At 42.5% G+C, this 22796-nt stretch overlaps 1 protein-coding gene across 3 annotated transcripts; it reads left to right on the forward strand.

Annotated features, from left to right (window-relative positions):
• The first annotated feature begins 226 nt into the window (after positions 1–226).
• Positions 227–15230, forward strand: atp6v0a1a (ATPase H+ transporting V0 subunit a1a). Of its 3 annotated transcripts, none has more exons than XM_070847555.1 (22): positions 227–291; positions 1482–1653; positions 2217–2295; positions 2504–2601; positions 2699–2827; positions 3443–3528; positions 4081–4207; positions 4355–4437; positions 4523–4616; positions 6591–6803; positions 7670–7820; positions 7985–8124; positions 8300–8466; positions 8551–8641; positions 8876–8994; positions 9087–9303; positions 9404–9511; positions 9634–9741; positions 10386–10430; positions 10887–11004; positions 11891–12062; positions 14090–15230. In XM_070847555.1, the coding sequence occupies exons 2-22, from the start codon at positions 1537–1539 to the stop codon at positions 14181–14183; spliced, it is 2556 nt and encodes an 851-aa protein (XP_070703656.1). In that variant the 5' UTR covers positions 227–291; positions 1482–1536; the 3' UTR covers positions 14184–15230. The 3 variants fall into 3 exon arrangements, with proteins under 3 accessions (XP_070703656.1, XP_070703657.1, XP_070703658.1); XM_070847556.1 differs by having other exon boundaries at positions 10413–10430; XM_070847557.1 differs by lacking the exon at positions 10386–10430.
• Positions 15231–22796: the final 7566 nt, after the last annotated feature.

Consider the following 22796-nt stretch of genomic DNA (forward strand, 5'->3'; position numbering starts at 1 on the left):
TGAGGAGGGCAGAGAGGGGTATTTTTTATTTTGTTTTATTTATTTATTATTGAAGGGAGCCTCTGGACAAGTGACTTTAATTAATTTTTTAATCTTTTAATTGATTAATTTTATTTTTTTAATCTAAATTAATGCCGTTGCAGAGGACAGCCAGCGGGGGGCGCTAATGAGGCGTTCAGGGACCCTGAAATCAGCAGCAGAAGAAGAATCGGCTTCAGACCAGCGACCAGTTCACAACAAACAGCGAAGAGGAAACCACGAAGGAAGGAGCAGAGGAACCTCAGCCGAACAGTAAGGGCTTTACTAAACTACCAAACTACCAAACTACAGCTCAGATATCAAGTTTCCGAGGCGATAAAAGCCTGAAGCTGCTCCGGCGATGATGTTATTATTGTGGTTTGGTGGAATATTGGCCAACAGGTGCGCTTAGTTAGCGTTAGCTCTCCTGTTAGCCTCACAGCCTCTAAATCTAAAGCCACCTCGTTCTTCTAAATAACAACCTGATTCCAGAAAACGTTCATAATAACACCACTACAGTTAATATTCTGCTTTATAACTGTTTATATTTCGTCAATTTAAACCCACACTTCAGCTAACACTTGCTAATCTGATTAGCATCCGTCACTTAGTCACTTATTGTTGTGCTAATGTTAAGTAACGCTAGCTAATCATCACACGTTGTGACTGTGTGGCTTTTCTACGTTAATACTTCTATGTGATGTTAACAGTCTGGGTGGATCGATGTCCAGGTGGCCGTGGAGGTGACATCAGATATTTGACACCAGCTCTGACAGGTGAAGCTGCAGTCAGGGAGCGTCGCTAAACTAGCTAACATGTTAATATCACCACCTGAATGGGATCCAAACAGGAGGGGCTTTACCTGTGTAGGTGTGTTAAGTGTCACCGTGTTGTGTAAACCCTTTTTTTTTTACTGAGGAAATCGGTTAATGGGCACTTTAAGAGAGTGTTGGGAGGCTTACTGGAGCTGCAGGTCACATGCTGCCTTGTAATCCACAGATAACGTTAAGCTCTGTGTGGTGGTTTTACTGTAGGAAGTGAGCTGCTTGGCTCAAACCTCCACCGTTTAATATGAAATAACAAACATTATTCCGGCATTGACTCATAATTTTGCACTCATAACAACAGAAACATTCAGTTTTACTGGCACAGAGAAAACTCTAATACAGCATAACCACATTCCTGCACCGATCATGAGATCAGCAGGAGGGAAAGCTCATATACTCTTTTTTTTTTTCCTTCTCTCTTTTTGTCACACACCAACTTCTCACCCTTGTGCTAAACTAACACACCGCTGATACAGGCCTCCCTCATTAGAGAGCTTGGCACCGGTGTGTCATGCAGAGAAAAGTGTTGGATGTAGAACTTCTCAGATCCCTTGTGTTTTACCAGAGGTCGTCTCTCATGTACTGTAAGTACAAGCAAAGATTTGAGTGTCACTAATGGACAATGTCCATGTTTAGTTTCTAGAGATCCTGGTTCATTTGAGGGTGCTGAGCACTCGGATCCTTCTCAAACATGGGGGAACTCTTCAGAAGTGAGGAGATGACGCTGGCTCAGCTCTTCCTCCAGTCAGAAGCTGCCTACTGTTGTGTCAGCGAGCTGGGAGAGATCGGGATGGTACAGTTTCGAGATGTAAGTCCACTTTGTTATCTACACATCCTGCTTTGAAACCTGTTCTCCTAAGCTGGTACCTGCTGCGTAAAGAGTTTCGCTGGGCACAAACACTGTAAAGGCACCACTGTCATCTGTGGTGGTGATGAAAACAACCATATCAGTGACATTGTTGAGAAAGTGCATGCCTTCTGCATCGTGTTCATCATGTGCTCACAGCTGACCCTTCATTCCACGCATGAGAAAGCCCATTCCTGACAGGCCCTGAGGGGAGCTTTGTGCTAGACGGGCTGTAAGAGAGTAGGGCTGTGCATCAGCAGCACTATAATGATCATTTCATCACATTATATGTGGAAATCCTCCACCAGGTTGCTATAAATACAGAATATTTTCAAATTATAACACAGAAAAGGAGCTCTTTTTACACTTCTTAAAGAGATAATTGATAGATAGTCAGTGGATAGCTATGCAGATACTTCATTTGGCTCTTGGTTACTTTATCTGTGATATCTTTATCATGACAGTGTTTGTTCTGTTGCTTTACCATCATTTATGTTTTTGTTTCTTATTTCTTTTCCTTGCAGCTAAATCCTGATGTGAATGTGTTCCAGCGAAAGTTTGTCAATGAAGTGCGACGATGTGAGGAGATGGATCGCAAACTGAGTAAGTGTGAGCTCAGTCATGTGCCTGTTATGCCTCTCAGTCTCCTAAAACACAACAATACCTGTTTATGACATTTCCACTCTTGTGTACTTACTTACTAATCTGAGCGCTCCCTATTCTCATGAGGAAGGGTGGTTCCTTATGCAGACTAAAGCCTCTAGATGTACACCTGTATCCCTCCTTTTACCGTGTCACCTCTACCTTTCAGGATTTGTGGAAAAAGAAATAAAGAAAGCCAATATCCCAATAGTTGACACAGGAGAGAACCCTGAAGTCCCCTTCCCGAGGGACATGATCGACCTGGAGGTGACTGCTCTCTCTCTCTCTCTCTCTCTTTAAAAGATAAACCCTGAGCTTCATCGACTGCATCCCTCCGCTGACGCTTCTGTGTCTCTCCCCACAGGCCACATTTGAGAAGCTTGAGAACGAGCTAAAGGAAATAAACACCAACCAAGAAGCTCTAAAGAAGAACTTCCTGGAACTGACTGAGCTCAAGCACATTCTGCGTCGCACACAGCAGTTTTTCGATGAGGTCAGCTAAACTGTGCACGCAGGCCCGGCAGAACAATATGCTGAGGGCTTTCACTTGATTAGCATTGTCTAAAATCAGTGAATACAACTTGAGAAGCAGATTCATTGTTGTTTTTGTACTGATAGATTATTGTAAAACTTTTTAACATATTTACTGTGGTAACAGGCAAGAAAAACACACACACACACACACACACACACCCACACAGACACACTCGTGATTTTTTTTTAATAGTCGTTCACATGGCCTTGGCCCATAAACACCAGCTGTATTATATTAGTTTATATGCTGTAATTCCACTGCTGTTTGATACTGTGCACAGATTTAACTCTGTGTATACTTTTCCTTTGCCTGCTCACCTTTGCCCACATCAGTTCCACTTCATTGCCTTCACAAACAAAACCGTGTTCTCGTACAATGTTAAGCCGCCTTTTGTTAGTTCTTGTTAGCTTTAATTGAGGTGAATCATTTAGCCAAACACATCACTATTCAATCATTAACTGGCTGTAAGTGTGTGTGTGTGTGTGTGTGTGTGTGTGTGTGTGTGTGTGTAAATGCAGTTCCAGTAATGATCATGTGCCATTGTAGCTGATTTGTTAATTGACTCTTATGCAGATGGAGGATCCCAGTTTACTGGAGGAGACATCATCCACCCTCCTGGACCCCAGTGAGATTAACCGAGGGGCTCCTCTCAGACTGGGGTGCGTCTGTTCTTATGGTCTATTCTGATTCTACAGGATTAAGCTTTTCTCGGAGATCTCCATTCTGTGTACTTCTGCTATCTGGAGTGTCACAACAAGCCGCTCACCTCCCACACAACAGCTTAGTCAGGCCACCTAAAGAGTTCAGAATCCACATCCACAGCTTATAAGACAGAACTAAAGAGTAGACAGACATTATTATTACTCTGATATAGTGAAGACGACTGACTGAATTGAAGCAGATGATATTTATCTTTCATTTCATATGTTGTTGAGCAAGCTTTCACACAAGGTCTCCTCCAGCTGTTAAAGCAGAAGTTGTCTCAGGCTTTAAAGTAATGAAATATCTATGTCTATAAATTATATATAACAATAGGCTATAAAATTGGAGACATGACATTTAGCATTTGGATAATGTCACTTACAGCTTGTATATACAAAGGGCTTCTCATTTCTTTAGACTCTTCAGGCAAAGTTTTTAAGTTAAGGGCATTTTATGGTAGATTTATTGATACACCAACAACAATGACAGGCTTTTTCCATCTGGTACAGATTTGTGGCTGGAGTCATTGGCAGGGAACGTATTCCCACATTTGAGAGGATGCTGTGGAGGGTTTGCAGAGGAAATGTGTTCCTGAGGCAGGCAGACATTGAAGATCCTCTGGAGGACCCGACTACGGTTAGCCCTGTTAAAGAAACGAACGTTAACTTCAGTAGTCTCTGAAAATGTATTTTCTGACTATAAATTGAGTCAAGAACTACACTGATGTCCTGGGAAGTTGGTCAGATGTGATGCTAACTGACTAACTGTGTGATGTTTCCACAGGGTGACCAGGTCCACAAGTCTGTCTTCATCATCTTCTTCCAGGGAGACCAGCTCAAGAATAGAGTGAAGAAGATCTGTGAGGGGTAAGTGACTGGCTGACATTTGTACAATTGTATGAGGTGTTCCTCACTAGCAGCTCCTTATCTTCGCTTCTTCACACGTCCTCAGGTTCAGAGCGACCTTGTACCCATGTCCAGAAACACCCCAGGAGAGGAAAGAGATGCTAGCGGGGGTGAATGCTCGCATTGAGGATCTGCAAATGGTAAATACACTTGCAGGGAAAACGCAATGTTGACTCACTACACATGAACTGGTTAGTTCTCCTTTTTTTCGTTGTTTTCTGCCTGATCATGAAGAGATTTTTTATAAATGTAGCAGAAACAGTCAGTAGAGGAAATTTCACAAGACATGAAGACATATCCGCCGTTTGCAGTTCATTCTTTTTCTCTCTCCGATGTTTTTTAGGCACTGACTTAATTTGATTTGTTTTGCACAAATGACGGCTGATAGAAAAAAAGAGCTGTTTGCTTCACAGGCCGCTGATGTAAAGCACAGATAAAAAGTGTTAGATGAATGCTGAAACTGCGTGGTCCCTGTGGACAAAAGCAGCAGCAGCAGCAACACTGCGTTTGAGCATCTTAGAAACCATTAAAAAATAGAAATTCACATCGGAAAATGAAGCTTGGGTTTTGGATTAAGAGCAGCAAACCTTGAGATGATTCCTGCCCACATCATCTTCCAACCATCCAGCCAGAGTTTCAGCAGGCAGTGCGACGGCTCTGGGAGGAGAGAAGATGGGATAAGAGCTAAGCTAACACAGCATGGACCTGAGGCTGCTCCTGACTAACGTCTGGCCAGACCAGCTGGAGCAGGAGGGGCAGAGAAGAGAGCCGTGATAAACTGGGGGGAATCGTTTCATGGGAATCATCAGGAAGACTTCTCAGTCACTTCTTTGACAGACACAGTGTACTGTAAATGTGCCAACAGCATGGAGGCAAAACTGCTTCCCCTTTTAGTGTTTTTATGGCATGAGATCATCACATCCTGCATGACATAAAATGTTTTTATTATGGTGCTCATGCTGGTGAACTTTGACCACCTCCAGCTGTACCTGCCTGGCTGTCTCCATGCCTCAGTTATTGTAACTGCTGATCAACATATCAGCTGTCCGGGCTTAATCTTTCCACAGAAACTTAGCAGTTGTTTTTGTGCCTGTAGTGTTGAATTCCTCCCCAGTGCCTCGTTATCTAGCACAAGGTAGAGCCCTGGGGAATCCCTCCTTCCTTTAGCTCACATGTATTGTATTCGCTGCAGCCTGGGTACAAGTGGATCTCTCATCTTATCTCACTCAGTCAGCCACTTGTGGCAGTTTTGTTCAAGCGTCGTGTACACAGATATTATTGGATGATTGACGGTTGGAGCCAAAGAACAACTTGCATGTGACAGATACTTGATATTTGCCACATGTCCTGTCTTATAAATCGATGGGTTTCCTCTCACGGCTTTGTACAATGTAGTGAAATGTAGATCTTGGTGTTAGAGGACACCATGTTTTGCCTGTTGCTACGTGGGCATGAGGGCCGAATGACAGAATGGCATGGATGAGGAAGAATGTCAGGCTATTTGGCCATCAACCAGTTATGTGTGGGCTATTAAGCTTCTCAACTGCAGGCGAGACGGAGCTTAAATATCCTGCTATTTGCTGATCATGGGACTTGGATTTAAATGTGAGTCATACAGCAGCATACCTGGGAATATCCTATATCTCTTTTGGGAAAACCATTACTCTTAAACATATGACTTACTGCTCATTAGTCACACCAGGACATGTAAACCCTTTCTATGAAAACTAAGGAGTGTAGGTTATTTTTAGCTTTTTTGTTACGATAACCTTTCCTGATTGTGGTGGACATTATAACTCTCATAGTTTCGACTTTCATTAGATAGATTTATAGACTGCCATTGATGATTTGTAATAATTAGAGTGTGCTGGTTTCCCTCTTCAATGGCAGTTTGGTTGGTAGTTGTACACTGGTCATTATAACAAGGAGTTTAAAATAAAAATGTCCTCAGATCCTCTAGTAGTTGCTAGAAAAGCACAGGATGAACCAAAATGGCAAAAAGGGTGTAAAATTAAACAGAATTGTGATCATAAAATCATGAATAACTTGTAATACAGTCATGTGAAAGATTTCATACTGACCACGGCCACCTCTGCTCTCGTCTGCCCCCAAAGGTGCTGAACCAGACTGAGGATCACAGGCAGAGAGTCCTGCAGGCTGCAGCCAAGACGGTCAGAGTGTGGTTCATCAAGGTGAGGAAGATGAAGGCCATCTACCACACCCTCAACCTCTGCAACATCGACGTCACTCAGAAGTGTCTGATCGCTGAGGTGTGGTGTCCCGTGTCCGACCTGGACTCCATCCAGTTTGCCCTGCGCAGGGGGACGGTGAGTACCTGAGCATCTTTAAGGAGAATATCCACCACTTAGTCACTTTAATTCATATTTTATTAACAGTCGGACAGCCTCGCCTTTTAAACTTGTCATGTGTTGAACGTAGCAGAACCAGTTTAAAGCAAACAAGTTTAAACTATATCAGTGCAAACAGGGTGTTCAGCCTTCAGTGGCCTCCAGCTTTTGTGTGCGCTCAACTATAAACCTCTTCACTGTCACTTACGGTCTATTTATTTTACTGCATTGTTGCCAAATGGACGAGTTTACAAGTTCACAAGTTCCTCAAAACAAGTAAAAAGAGTTCCAAAAAAATGTCTCAAATGTTTCTGAGTGAACCAAAAATAGAGCTTGGAGATCAGCTGCAGTCTGTACAAGTTTGGAAAATGCTTAATTTGAACCATTATTTTTTCAAGGTTAGGAATATGTTTGAATTCAGGAATACTCCACGACTAAATGTGTGATTTAGGGTATAATCTGGTGTTTGTAAACCAAAAATCTTTTAATGTTCCAAAAGAAACGATCCCATTATCATTTTGTTTGTTTTCTCCAATATTAACACCTCGTAAAATGAGCAAAGGGACAATATTGCAGTGGGTATAAAGGAATCTTGTAAACAATTTTTCACAGTTGCATTAATATTAACAATTTATATGTGATGATAAGGTTTTGAGAATCTGGATATTTTTGACTTGGGTACCTTGAATGTGCTTTATTAAAGTTTGATTTTAAAGAAGACCGTAGCTTCATCCTTCACAACAGAAGGAGGTTCCTAACTGAAATGGCCCAGTAGTTCATATCTGTGACAGGAAACGAGTGCGTGTCTGATCTTGTGTTGCGCGACACTGTGTTTCACACTTTAGGAGAAGAGCGGCTCCACTGTGCCTTCCATCCTCAACAGGATGCAGACCAAGCAGACCCCGCCCACCTATAACAAGACAAACAAGTTCACCTCAGGCTTCCAAAACATCGTGGATGCCTATGGAATCGGCAGCTACCGTGAGATCAACCCAGGTAAGATCCCTAAAAGGCTTGCTGCCTGCTCTGCCTCATCACCCATTATCACCTTGTTGTTGTGGCATGCTGTGTATCGTGACATGTTTCACTCATATGTTGTTTCACCTGCCACACCACCCTCCCCTCGTGGGATGCTTGGCTCCCGACCCTCTTGTCTCCAGCTCCATACACCATCATCACCTTCCCGTTCCTATTCGCGGTCATGTTTGGTGACCTGGGCCACGGGGTGCTCATGACCTGTGCTGCCCTGTACCTTGTGTTGAGAGAGAGCAGGCTGATAGCCCAGAAGAGCGATAACGAGGTACGGATCCCTTCATGGCCATCTCATCAGCCCTACGCCATCCTCACTGGTGAAGCAGCAGCCCCAGAGCTGCACAGGGCTTATTGCCTCTGTGGATATATGATCATATTAGCAGCTGTTCTTGTTGTAGAAACATTTGATTCCAGTTTATCTCTGATTCATTGTTTTGTGGCAGATGTTCAGCATGGTGTTTGCTGGGCGCTACATCATTCTGCTGATGGGAGTCTTCTCAGTCTACACTGGGATCATTTATAATGACTGCTTCTCCAAGTCACTCAACTTGTTTGGCTCTGGCTGGAGCGTCAGGCCCATGTTCGACCCTCGGCGAGAAGGCAACTGGACGTAAGCTACAGCTCTGACCCATCTTCCATTGTAGGTGTGCAGTAATTCAGCTCAGAAAACTGACTGGTGTTCTCATCCTCTCAGGTTTGAAGTACTGAAGGGAAATAAAGTTTTGCAGTTGGACCCAGTAATAGATGGAGTGTTCAACGGGCCGTACCCCATTGGCATCGATCCGGTGAATATTTTTCACTGTAATCTGTATTTGCTTTGTTCAGCAAAGTACAAACTGGCAGTACAGCCATTACATGCTCGTTAATGATAGAACATAAACCTGCTGATATAACTAGGTTTATTGTAATTGAATATTAAATCGTTCTCTAAAAAGATGTTGAACCTTAATAAATGTTAAAAAATACTGTGATATTTGATTTTAGTCCGTTTAACACTCTTTGACTGTCTTGTCTCTCAGATATGGAACATTGCCACCAACAAGCTGACGTTCCTGAACTCATTCAAGATGAAGATGTCTGTTATCCTGGGAGTCATTCACATGCTCTTTGGAGTCACACTCAGTCTCTTCAACCACCTGTGAGATATTCATCCCCACTTATACCTCTTTCTGTTTGGATTAGTTCATAGTTGCCAAGGGTGACAAAGTGATTGTTTGTGGTTCTCTGCAGGTATTTCAAGAAGCCACTGAACATCTACTTGGGATTCATCCCTGAGATTGTCTTCATGTTCAGTCTGTTTGGCTATCTAGCCATTCTGATCTTCTATAAGTGGGTCGCATTCGATGCACGCACTTCCAGGGAAGCTCCCAGTCTCCTCATCGCCTTTATTAACATGTTCCTCTTCAAATACAACGACCCCACTAACCAGCCTCTCTACAGAGGACAGGTACACGCATTCATATCTTCATCCTCTTGTCCTGAAATATGAACCTCAGCTGATTGTTCTTGTAATGTTGTTCTTTCTCTGTTCTCTCCTGAATATGTAGGTGGGCGTACAGTCACTCTTGGTGTTAATCGCCCTGGCTTGTGTTCCTTGTATGTTAATAGTGAAAACTGTAGTTCTGCGGAGACAGTATTTGTGGCGGAGAAACTTGGTAAGATATAGGAGACGTGGATGTGATATTTATCACATAAATAATACACTGCCCCTCAATCATAAACCCATAAAAGACGATTTAGCCCTTTAATGTTGTTATTGTGTTGTCTTCTATGTCAGGGGATGCAGAACTTTGGAGGGATCAGGGTGGGCAACGGGCCCACTGAGGATGAGGCTGAAATCATTCAGCATGACCAGCTGTCGCAGCACTCTGAGGAGGAGCCTGAGGTAACAGAGACACGTCCTCGTCACTAACAATCATACTGTGTTTGTATGGCACTTTTTTTAAAGTACACAGTCACAAAGTGCTTCATCTATAGTGCAAACACATAAGTGCAAGTGCACAAAAGAGAAGAGAGGAAGTTTTATAACAACCCACAGATTCAGCAGATCTGATGGGAAGGGGAGGGCTGTTTCAATCCCCTCTGGATTTAAAATGGGAACTGGGAACAGATAAAAGACGTTGATCAGACGATCGGAGTGGCTGACAGCTACAATAGGGACTCAACAGGTTATAGGATCTACTCACGTCTTTGAATAATTCAGTCCCTCGGCCACAGTTGGAAACAGAAATCGATAGCTCACGTTTCCACTTCCACTGTGGCAATGAAAAACATCAATTATAGATGGAGGTCCGGCTTGTCAGAAAGGCTGAACCAGCTTAGACCACAGTGAATGCTCCTGTGAGATGAGATGAAGAAATGCCACGTTAATGGTTCCTTCCGTTGTAAAATCCCCTGAGTGTACATGTTTTCATCCTCTAATGTTGTGTTCACCCTCTTTCCTTTTGAGTAACTGGTTTCTCTCATTACGTTTCTGTTGACTGATGTCTGTCTGTCCATCTGTGTGTGTGTGTGTTGTCAATAACCAAGCGTTGCCTTTTGTCACCTGCTGTCAAGGCCCGCGAGGAGGAAGAGGTAGGACAGGAGCTCACGCTGCACCTCCACCCTGCAACCTATCCCCTCCCATCAAAGTGCATGTCTAGCAATTCTGTCTCTTTGTGCCCCTGGCTTTGTATACCTGCTCTTAGCTGTGTCCCTGTGTGTATGTAAGTGTTAGTCGGTGTGTGGTCGGTGCTTTCCAGGGGTCACTTGTTGAAATATGGGTTGCAGGGATGTGCATGAGCCATCAGCAGGGCAGCTGATTCTTTGGCTTCACAGGGTCCTAAGACAGCGATGCCTCTTCTAAGTTTGGGGACTTGGGTGATGTACATTTGCGATGGCTGTCTTATTAATTACCTGAATGATCATGCACACACAATGAACCAGCCTCCTCCCTCGTGGACCTCAGGACCTGTCGTAGAGATGCTGTTCTATAGAGATCCATGCTGACATGCACATGTTATGGTTTGATGTTGTATCTCTGTTCTACAGTTTAACTTTGGGGATGTGGCAGTGAATCAGGCGATCCACACCATCGAGTACTGCCTGGGCTGTATCTCCAACACTGCGTCCTATCTGAGGCTCTGGGCCCTCAGTCTGGCTCATGCTCGTGAGTCACATTTCTCCTCCGTCTTTCATCGGTGTCCGACTTAATTAACACAACATTATACCAGTGTCTGTGTCGAATGCTCGTTTCTGATTGGCTGCAGTGTGTCTGCTGTTATTTGTTAATGATACCTACTAAGTAGTTCACTGCTCTGGCTGCATGATATCAACCTCAGCCTGTATTTAAAATAAATAACCATAGCAACGGGGACACCAGTCAGAGCCCTTGGTTACAATTTATTGCAGCTCATTAACAAGCCAGCGTATTTCCAGCAGTCGGTGTCCTCCTTCAGGTCCTCATCCTCTGAACGCCACAGGAAGGAGACTGGAAGTGACCGTCTGAACTCAGTGAGACTTTTGATCACAGAAGAGATCACCTCGCATCTGATTCGCTGTTCAGCTCGCTGCTTTAGTCCGAACAGACAGGAACGTTACATGTGACCATTGATTTGGGGATACAGACTTTGAATCTCGCTAGCATCACGTTAGCTCTCTGGCTCGTAGCTGAGAGCACTAGAAATATCCCCCGTTGCCCCGTCGTCTCTAAGGCACGTCCTAGTCCCTGGAGTATTGAACAATGGTTCCATTGCAGGAACCTTATAGGATGGTAATGATTGTTGCAGGTATTAGTCAAATCCTCAGGTGTTACCAGGGAAACGCAGGTATAGGTTGAAAAAGCTTCAGAATTTGGTTGCGAAACACATGAAAGTATAAATTAATGGTCTCTTTTTCTCTAAGTGGCCCTCCGAGGTGTCCGTAATCAGGAAGTAGTGGACTCTCTGTTCTCTGCTAACTCTTGATCCATAACGTCCTGATAATGAACACCTTGTCCGACATTATCCTCAAATGTAATACATGCACTGAAACCTCGTGTCCCTCTTTGTGTTCAGAGCTGTCCGAGGTGCTGTGGTCCATGGTGATGCGCATCGGCCTTTCTTCCAGCAGCTTCGGAGGCTTCATCCTTCTGGCCATAGTCTTTTACTTCTTTGCTGTTCTCACAGTTGCCATTCTTCTCATTATGGAAGGCCTGTCAGCCTTCTTGCATGCACTGCGACTGCACTGGTAAGTTGAGTAACCGTGTTTGTTTTCTTATTTGTATTTCATAATTTTTTAGGCTATTTCGTCAATCTAGTGTAGTTTTTAAGAATCTCAGAAGTTTTAGACATAACTAGTGTTAATCCCACTCCTCGTTCCTGAACGCTGGATTTTCTATTTTAAAAGAGGAGGACTTTACTAATGTTCAGTGACGAGTGATGTAAATCACAAACCTCTAGCTCCACCTGCAGGCTAGTTTTGACTTTGCTGTTTCTCAGACAACCATCCCAGGGTCCACAGAAATAGAGCTATAGAGACTACTGCTTCTAAAGTCAAACATGGGTCAGTTGAATACAGATCCTCTGCCCGAATGAGTGGTAGGTACAGTAGTGGTCCAGCTTCATGGGCAGTGAACGGGCTGTAATGGTTGCCATGTAATCCTTCAGACAATTGTACCTGATCAAAGTACATTTACTACCTGTGCTGTAGACTGTTAATCTAAGTGTCTGTGACAACATTATGGAAAGAATCCCTGCAGAGAGAGACCTGGAAGATCATTTTGGTTTGGTTCTATCACTCACTGCTAACACACCAGACTCCATTGACAAGAGCAGTAATTTTAACTCCCAGAATGCAGGAGTTGCTGGTCCACCGCTGCCTCAATGTTTGTTTGTGTTATTGTTGTTACACAAATATTGTGTTGAACTAACCCTTTAAAAGACCAAAGTCATACAAGAACACAAATAAAGTAATTTATCAAGTCAGCAGCTCCTGTGTAAAATTCTAAGTTTTGTCAGTTGAATCTGGTCTTTCCACTCATAACAATCTGAGCTGTCAGGAGCAAAAACCAGCACTTATAGTGGACGTACTTTGATCGGGCACAATTATCCTGAAGGATTATATTACAGCCATTGTAGCTTGTTCACCACCTGTTCTTGGCAGCCGGCTGAAGCGATCTACTGGACCAACTCCAGAAACCCAAACCCAAAATATGTAAAAAATAAATAAATAGATAAAATAAATAGGGTCCAGGTTTAAAACTACTGAGGAAATCCTTTCATTTAGTCACACATTTCCCAACAAATTGTGTAACACCATGGGCGTGTCTCAATTAGGAGCCAACCAATGTGGCTTCCCTTCAGCCGCTCTCTTTCCTGGCCTGTGGCCTGGAACATGTCTGGCCCTACTCAGTGTTATGCTTTCCATTTTTGCAGTGTGTGCAGAGCAGTCTATGATTCCTTGCTATGATCGGGATGAGCTTTTGTTGTCCCCTCATTAATGTCTTTGTCTGGCTTTGCTGAATGTCACCCTGTCTTTATAATCCACTGGCACATTTGCAGGGCATGCCTGTGTTGCAGCCACGTTTCTCTATAATTATCCTCTACACATAATGCTGGTGACTCAGCTTTCACTGAATGGCCTTCAGGGACAATCGGGTGCAGTTTTGTATGCAGGAACGTGAATTAAAACACCGATCATAGGACTTTCTTTCCAATGGCTTGTGTCAGTGATAACTGGTTTTCACACGTAAGTGTGCCAAAGTTACCTTTCATGTAGCTCCTGAGATATGCTGGAGAACATTAAACACCAATATACAGTATATGCAGAGAAATGACAGCATCTGTTTTCATTACAGGTGAGACTCTGCAAGTCTAAATATCTCCTTCAGTTTGGATTATTCTGGAGTATTTTTGCAAGAAAACATGCAGGGTAGGAGGATCTTTTTAAAACGACTGCTCGGCCACTTTCCGACATCAGACAGACTACGGAATGACGGGTGTCCGCGGCCACTCAGTTAAAAGGTCATTCAGCCGTCACTTACTGTTGGCCTTTTTAAAAATAGAGCCTGATCATTTTCCAGAAGGGAAGAGATTGGGTGTCTGGTCCCAGGACCGGGGCCAGGAGCAGGGATGTAGACGGTGCAGGTGTGTTCACACTGTGGAATGAAGAGCAGGGGTCACCAGCCACCACTGCTCCGCTCAGCATTACCCAGTAGGTCCCTGTGGCGCCGTACAAGACGCTCCCAGTCATTGTGCTTTTTGTTTTCTTTGCAGGGTGGAGTTCCAAAACAAATTTTACACAGGCCAGGGCTTCAAGTTCCTCCCCTTCACCTTCGAAAGAGTCCTGGACGGGAGGTGTGAGGAATAAGATCTGACAACTCCTCTTCCTCCATTAATATCACTGATCTCTTGAGAATCTACTTGGTGTTGAATAGTGATTTATTTTTTTTTGTGTGTGTGTGAGAGATGCAGTTTCCGACCACATCTACACGAGTGACTCGTTATCTATCAGACTGCCATTCGTTTTAAACTTCTCATCACTTTTTAGAATCTAAATCTGGAGCATCTACTCAGAAATTATACTATTCATTCGTTCATTCCCGAGAAAAATAGCATCGCCTGTTATGTGTCTTGTCGTAGTGAAGTAATTTTGTTTTACCTGTGTTTTACTTAGTTTAATATTATTTATGTAAATCTTTATAAAAACCTCCATTTCTTTTTCTACGTGGCGGTGTTGCACAAGCAATCATAAATGTGGTGTGTTATGTGCAAAAGTCTCGAATGATTTCGCTCATTCAGAGTAATGTGATGTGAGTGTTTCCTCCTCTTCTATCTCGTTCTCCACGTTGTTATATCCAGGTCGTCTCTTGTCGCTCTGTATCGGCATTGTTCTTCAGCAACAATCAACGTCTTGTGCGCAGAGCCTCTCATCCATTTGGTTTCAAACACTCATGCCCACTTTGCATATGCAGACGCCTCCGTTACGCTGCAGGCTGACCTCACACACACACACACACACACACACAACTGTAACGGTCCAAAGGGAATACAGTTTATCTTGCATCAGCATGTCAGTCAGTGCTTTTGAGGATGGAGATGAACTGATGGTTTAATTCTTCGCTGTGCTCTAACATTGCCCTAAATGATCTTTTCTCTGTCAATCTAAAGTACACAGAGAGAGTGAAGGATAATCTTTAGGTCACTAAATAACCACTGAAATGATTCTGCTGTGTCTGTCTGGCTGCTTTTTGTTCCTCGTGCTGATTTAAATTGTATCTTAAAGTTCAAAATGTTTGATCGTCACACTTAGAAGGGAGTGAACTTGGCATACAGCAGGACATGTTCAGATAGAATTAATTCTTCAGAGATTATTTACCACCCACATTAACTGTGCATCTCTGCGTCAATAAAGTGGAAAGAGCTGCATTACGTTGTGGTTTTGGTTTGATTTTTTTCATCCTCTTATGTTCTTAATAATGCAACAGAAGTGGAAGAAGTATTCAGAGTGTTAACTGAAGTGAAAGTAGTAAAGCCACACTACAATATGTACTTCAGATATTAAAGATAACACTACTCATTATGCAGGAAAGTAAAGATGTTTGTCTTGTTTAAAAGTGGTCGATAAATACTTGTTGCTTGAAACAAGAAAGAATAAAGCAGGCTGCTACAAAAGAATTATGAAAAATGTAACCTGACTTTAGAAAACTACTTCAAACAAGTTGAGTTGTATAAAAGAACGAATGAACTTTATACACTTAAGGACTGAAATTATTGGATAAGCAGATTTTGTGCATCACATTTCACAAACTGCTCTCATGTTTTATACTTTGGGTAAAAGTCAAATAAATGAGGTGGAATAAAAAAAAGAATATTTCACTCAGAAATGTGGACTTGAGTAAATGTACTCAATAACTTTCTACTACTTATCTGCAGGAGTGGAAACATCTTACGTATCTGACAGAGAAATATACTGTTGGTGTTAGAGATTCTGAGTCAAACCCTGTACGTGATGCCTTCAGGGACAGTGAGGGTTTCACTCCTCTTGGTGGAGCTATTGGACAGGTAGTACAGCTGCAGTGAAGCGTTTTCTTGTGCCCAGGTTGATGTTGTAATAAAAGTACCTACAGTTATGTACGTTGGATTAATGATCTCAGTTACGTGCTCCACCTCTGAACTTCGGTCTGGGATATGATTCAGGCCTCTCATATAGAAAATGACCTGTAGGTGCCCTTACTGTGCTATAAATGAATGTACATTTATGTATCCTAGTGCATAATGAACCTTTTCTTTATCATGACACTCATAGTTTAATCGGCTGGGTTCGCTCAGTCTACCTGTCTACAGGTATTTATGTTATAAAGAGTCCAAACAGAAAAACTCATTCGTGTCTCCACCTGTTTTCATAAGGTTTGTTTGACTTTCTCATCCTGTCAAAAGCAGAAAGAAAAATTAGGCTTTACACAATATTACATTTTCATAATTCAGTAGTGGAGGAACAAGTTCTCTAATACTAGTAAGTGTTGGCATCAAAATGTACTTTAAGCACCCAAAGTAAATATACTCATTATGAGTTTTAATTTAATGGATGTTCTATTTTTGGATTATAATTATTGACTGAAGTTGGTAAAGATGGAACACAGTTTTATTGCTTCACATCCTGCTGGTTAGAGTTTGAACCCCCTTATAATTTATTTATCAAATAAATCTAGTGGAGTAAATAGAAAAATATTTACCCCTAAAGTTTAAATATAAAGGAACAGACAATAGAAATGCTCATGTAAAGTAAAAGTAGCTTAAAATAGTGCTTTAGTTCTGTATACTTGAGTAAATATACTGAAACATGATGACTTCCCACCATTATAACGAAGCCATCAGAAGAATTAAAAGGTTTTTAGAGGTGTCACTGCCGCCTTTAAAAGAGTCTCGTCCCACACGAGCGCCTTGGGAGGCGTCGCTATAAAAACCTTTAGCCACTCTGGGATGAGGAACATCATGTTCTCTATCCTGCATATTTTTTCAAAGGGGGGTGGCTGCGATTAGCCACAACAGCCCAAAGTAATAATAGAGCTCTTTATTTATCTTGCAATTTTTTTGCACAAGCTCATTTAATTTGATATTTCCCAGCGTGTCATGTATAACCAGGGGTGAGAGCAAGCTTTCATAAGAGCCCCAGAAATCCTGCTGTGTTTACACTTCCACAGACTTTTACTCTGCAGTTTCAAAGCATGAACCCCAAAGAGACTGTGCTTATTATTTTGCTCCTTTATCTAAGGCAAACAGTAAGTGCACTTTAGTTTGGCAGAAAACCGTCTCTAGGAATGTTGTGTTTCTCGTAAGGTTACAGCAGATTTTTCTTTGGGATAACAGAGATGCTTTTGCAGCTGTTCTAGTGCTGCAGGCCTCCGTGTCCTCTTAATCCAGGCACTGAAAAACAGGGGTTTGGGATGATGTATTACCAAGTTAGTAAAAGCTCCATCAATGGCAACTAATGATCAATAAGTATCACTGTAAACAAATCCATACCTTATTGTGTGTGAAAGCACGGAGCTGTTTGTGTGTTCCTGTGGCGGACCACAGTCACATGTCTCATTAATCTGAAGGAAATCTGGATTCTCTGCACTTGCTGGCATTTGTTAAACATCGTGTGCATGTCTGTGGGATGAGTTCTTTCCTCTCTAAAGGTACTGTACAGCTGTGGAAGAGTACTGATGTTCTCTTTTCCTCTTCTGTTTTCCACCCACGCACATTTTAATCCCCAGCACTGACTTCCAGACAAATAATAGCTTTTTAAGAGCAGCTCACCATCTCATATCGCAGCACTGTTGTTATGAAAGGAACCATCAGTCTTGTCCTAACATCTTTTATCCAACATTGCAATATCTTTGACACAGACTGAGAAAAACATTTTTTCCAAGCACAGGTTTTGTCACCTGAAAGTATTCACAAGCATATGGAAAAGTTGAGCTAAGAAATGCCAACTTTTATCATGCCTGCCCAGTTTAAAATGCTTTTTCCATTACTTATCATACAATTATTGACCATGAAGGTGTAATTTAATGGTACTAACCCTGGATTTTACACACACACACACACACACACACACATATCTAACCCTAACCCTCAGGGACAGTTTTAACACGCTCACAATGACAGAATTAACATGCTAATGTTTAAAAGGTTAATCTTCTCGATCTGTTAGCATGCTAACGTTTACTTATAAGCACTAAACAACTCAGGAAGATGGGAATGTCATTAGTTTTGCAGCACTTTGACCTGTTGGTGGCGCTATAGGAGAAGTCAGAGTCCTTGGGATTCATCCTCTTGGGACTATGAATGCCTCCACCAAATTTTACAGAAATCCATCCAAAGGTTTTTAAGATATTTTAGTCTGGACCAAAGTGGTGGACCAGCAAACAGGCCGACATTAACATTAGCGTGGTGTTATAGTTTGTTTGGTTTTCACTGTGAAAATGTCTGAGACGATCTGTCCGCGCTGATAATTCCAGGTTTTGATCCTTCTTGACATTCATCTGCAACACAGTAGAAATAAAAGCTGTCATGTTGTCAAGGCAGACTGCCACAGGTTGTCACATCAGGAGTGATTGTGGCTGACAGACAGAGAAGGTAAACTTGTTCATGCAGACATGACTGACAAGCAGGTCTATTCGGCTAATAGAAGGCGCAGGTGAGTCTGGGAGAACGGAAGCCGCTCTTTCCTCAAAGGGCTCGTACCTTTTCCACACCACTGGGATTTTATTACCAGGTCTCCAGATAACATTGTTCTTCTAACAGTTTTCCACGACCTGTCTGACCCCCAGCTATTGTTTTCAAGCTCTTTTTTCACGCGCCGATTTGGCCGATTACATCAGGAAGCTTCAGACAATATGAAAATTTGACAGCAATGACAACGTTGAACACACACACACACACACACACACACACACACACACAAGCATGCACACACCTCCACACCTCTGGGGAGGAGAGTTGCATAACACAAAAATCCAGGAGAAAAGGACAAGGAGGAGAACGAAAAGAACAAGCGACATTCACATAAAGAGATATGACAGCTGACTTTTTGACTAATTAAGTGCTCCAGGAAACCTTGAAAACATTCCTGGAGGCAACAATTTCCACTGAAAAGTCACCAAGTTCTAGAAAAGGACACGTCTGTCATAATACTGACAGATCAACAAGAGGCGGCTCACACTGCCAACACAAACCAAACGAGATGAACCTGAGAGCTTTTATTACTAACACAAGCACTTCTCCAAGGTAAGAGACACTCAGGTACAGGTGGCATCTCAATCACTATTACTATCTTGACATGACATCACTTGACTTTTTTGCCTCTTGTTGTTTTCTGTTCTTTTTTGTGGGCACGTCCTCATGAAAACAGGTTTTTACATATAAATATTTTGTAGATATACACATGTTGGACTTTGAAGTTATAGAACCTCATGAGATATTTGTTTACTGTTGATTTGGGCTGTGTCTTGTTCACATACATGCGACTAACCTGAAAAACTGACTTGCTTGTCAGTAATATCAAATATCAAAGGACATTGAATGTCTTTGATAGTTGTGGGGATCCGTGGTGAGTCTGTGTAGGATCAGGGGCAACTAACATGTGATTATGGCCCTGTACTTAAGCACTGTGTCACTTCACAGTGGATATGTCTCGAGAAAGGTGACCCAACCACTGACCCTTGTAGAAGATAATCAATGCAGAGGTTGGAGAAAAAGGGAATTGACCTCTTTTTCTTTGGAACTGGTTTTCCAATTGATTATCTGCACCACAAAAGAGATACAGCATGCGGTGTGCTTGTTGCTTTCTATTTGTTAGTTCATGAAAAAATACCTGCAAATCTGTCCCCATCAGTCTCAGCTGTACTTTGTGTTTAGTGCTAATTCACCAGTGTTTGCACGCTGACATAATGACACAAGATGGTCAACATAGTTATACGTACTAAACATCGCCACTGTCATTGTGCATGTGTTTGCATGCTCAGAGCTGCTGGCTGTAGACTCTTTTTGTCGTATTGATTCCTGAACTTTCCTTCAAAACAGCACAGATATCTGTCAGGGTTGATTTATTTTCCCATCTTTCCACAACCACTTGATCTGTTTCAGGAATTTGTTATTGTCATGCTGAAATAAGCCAGAAGTGTCATCGCAGAGGAGTTCCTGTGTTTAACACTAGATACAACATATGACTCCCATCCATTTATACTGCTGCTCCTTAGTGGGTGACAGGGGGCAGTAAAAGAGAGAAAATGAAAGAAAAACAGCAGACTATCATTCTAACTCATCTCTAGAGTAAAGCATGTGTCTGATTCCTGAATGTAGGTACTCGACTGTGTGTGTGTGTGTGTGTGTGTGTGTGTGTGTGTGTGTGTCCTAAATAAGTCCCTAATCCAGTCTCATAGTAAACAAGGAGAGCGCTGTGGGTTCAAAATCAAGCGCTCGAAAAGCTCCAGACCACCAGAATCTGTTCCCTGTCAGTTTGAAGTCCTGGACTCCCTCCCAGGCTTGCAGCGAGTCAGCGGGCAGAGTTCATTGTGGGTACTCTGGCGCGTATGTGTGTATAAACTAAAGTTAAAGTACATGTGAGCGGGCATTCGTGTGCACCGCGTCCTGCAAATCCAAACAACAACTGGCAGTGTTTTTGTTTCTTTCCATGAGCTTATCCACATTGAAATTGAACCTTCCAAGGATTAACTTAGCAGTGTCCCTTGTTTTGGTTGGGCTCCTTGCACAGCTTTTGAGTTGAAAAGTTCTCTCTGGGCTGAGTGTGCCTATTGTGTGGCTTTTTTAGTATGTGTGTGCCAGTAGTGCCCCCACGTTGAGGGAGGATAGTCACCGCAGACGGAGGAAAACAGGCAGCAGCATCAGGTCGTGCTACTCTTTGTTAAGAATGCTTTTGTTGTTCTTCAACCGTTTCCAGGGACAGAATAAATAGCTCTGCTTAACCAAAGGCATTTGCCTCCCTCGCTGCTATAATATGAATGCACCACCATGAGAAACATATTACCAGCGGTTACGAGTGTTTTGCCTCTTGTGGAATTCTCTCTCTCCTTTGCTTTTGCAAGCATTGCTGTGACACGTGAAAGAAATGTTCTTCATTGTTTGTCCCGGTCAGCAGCTCGTAAGAGAACATTGAGAATTTCAGCCGGGCTTTGGTGTTTGTCACGGCCGGTCTTATCTCTATGAAATACTACAGCATTTTGGGACTCAGACACAGAATTCCAGGTATCTGTGAGGATTTGTTTTCTTGTTTTCAACCTTTCAAGGTCCGCTTGTACCAGCCACTGATATCCATCAGCAGGTTCTTGAACTTATTGTGGGCTTTATGTGGATCTTAAAGATCCTTGTGAAGGTCTGCAGTAAGGTCGACGCTGGAATGTAGCAGGAGTGAACTAATTTGGAGGGAGTGATGGAGAGGTCGGAGTGCTGAGGATGTAAACTGAGCAGATTCCTAAAATCATTTGATTGATAATACATTTGACTACATTGTGTGATTGAGATCATCGGTCTATACGGCTATAATGTAAAGGTGGGCTGAAGCAACATCTATACAAGACTGAAGAGTTAAAAAGGTCCACACAATTGGAGAGGTAGGCTGTCACTCACACACACACACACACACACACACACACACACACACACACACACACTCTGACATCAGTGTGCTTTCTCCGTTACGGCAATATAATCAGGAACATAAGCGTAAAGGAATTTCCCCGTTATATAAGGTGTGAGTGGAACTACTTCTGAGAAAATTGGTGCGCTGAAAGAGATCTAGAGATAGTGAGATTGAGAGAGACAGGGAGAGCAAAAAACATGACAGCCAGAGGAGAGAGAGAGAGACAACCGAAGCAGTAGGTCAGGCAGAAGGAGAGAGAGGGACTGGGAACACTTCATTTATGTCTAACCGGCGATGGAAAGAGGTCATTCATAGAGGCAGCAGGCTGGCCTTGGACATTAGGATGGGATAGAAATAAGGGTTCTTCATTGTGGGTGTCTCCACAGAAGGACATCTAATCATATACATGTGTGTACTGGCCTCTGTGGGTGACTGGTTACAACACAAAGACAAATGGATTCCAGTTCAGGTATCATGAAAGGGTCAGCCGTTAAAGTAGGACAAGGCACAACGGATCACAGAGCTCCACAACATGGGCCAAAATATACCCAGCATGCTTTTCAACCAATAGATGAAGAAAAACAGGGTAAAAGAACAAGACTAGGCGTCCACAGCCATGCTCGTGCTTGGAGGTATATGTTAATGTCAGCATGCCAACATGCTGTTTAAACCATGTTCACCATCTTAGTTTGGCTTATTAGCATGTTACATTAATACAATGAACACAAATTACAGCAGAGACTGATGGAAATTCTATTTACAAACCAGAGTTTAAACAAATTACATTTCAAACCTGATGGTGATGCTGAGTGAAAAGTCAAAATTTACTGCAATTTGTCCTGCAGGGGGTTTGGGCAACTTTAATGGAAATGCATCCAGCAGTTATTTAGACATTTTACTCAAAACCACAGCTATCAACCTGGTGGCGTCAGAGGAAAAGTCAGAGGATCGTCAGGATCATCAGGATTCATCCTCCCAGGTTTATGAATGTGTGCACAAAACTTCTTTGCAATCCGTCTAAAATTTGATATTTCAGTCTGGACCAAAGCGGTGGACTGACAGACTGACACTATCATCCCTAGAGACATGCAGCTCACATGGCTAAAAGGGTTTGAGACACACAGAGCTGCAAACAAGTAAATATTCCCTTAAATTGTATATATTTAATAATTTTTACATAAACTCATATTTAATTCCAGGCACAATACCTTTGTTGTAGTGTGTTCCTACACTGGCAGCAGCACATAGATGAGATGGATGCTGTCAAACTGTCTTTGGTTATATAACCGTTCGTTTTGACCTATGCAGTGCAGAATGTAGCCTTTCCAGCTTCCC

This window comes from Pempheris klunzingeri, chromosome 17 (genome assembly GCF_042242105.1).
Source record: "Pempheris klunzingeri isolate RE-2024b chromosome 17, fPemKlu1.hap1, whole genome shotgun sequence".
Lineage (NCBI taxonomy): Eukaryota > Metazoa > Chordata > Actinopteri > Acropomatiformes > Pempheridae > Pempheris > Pempheris klunzingeri.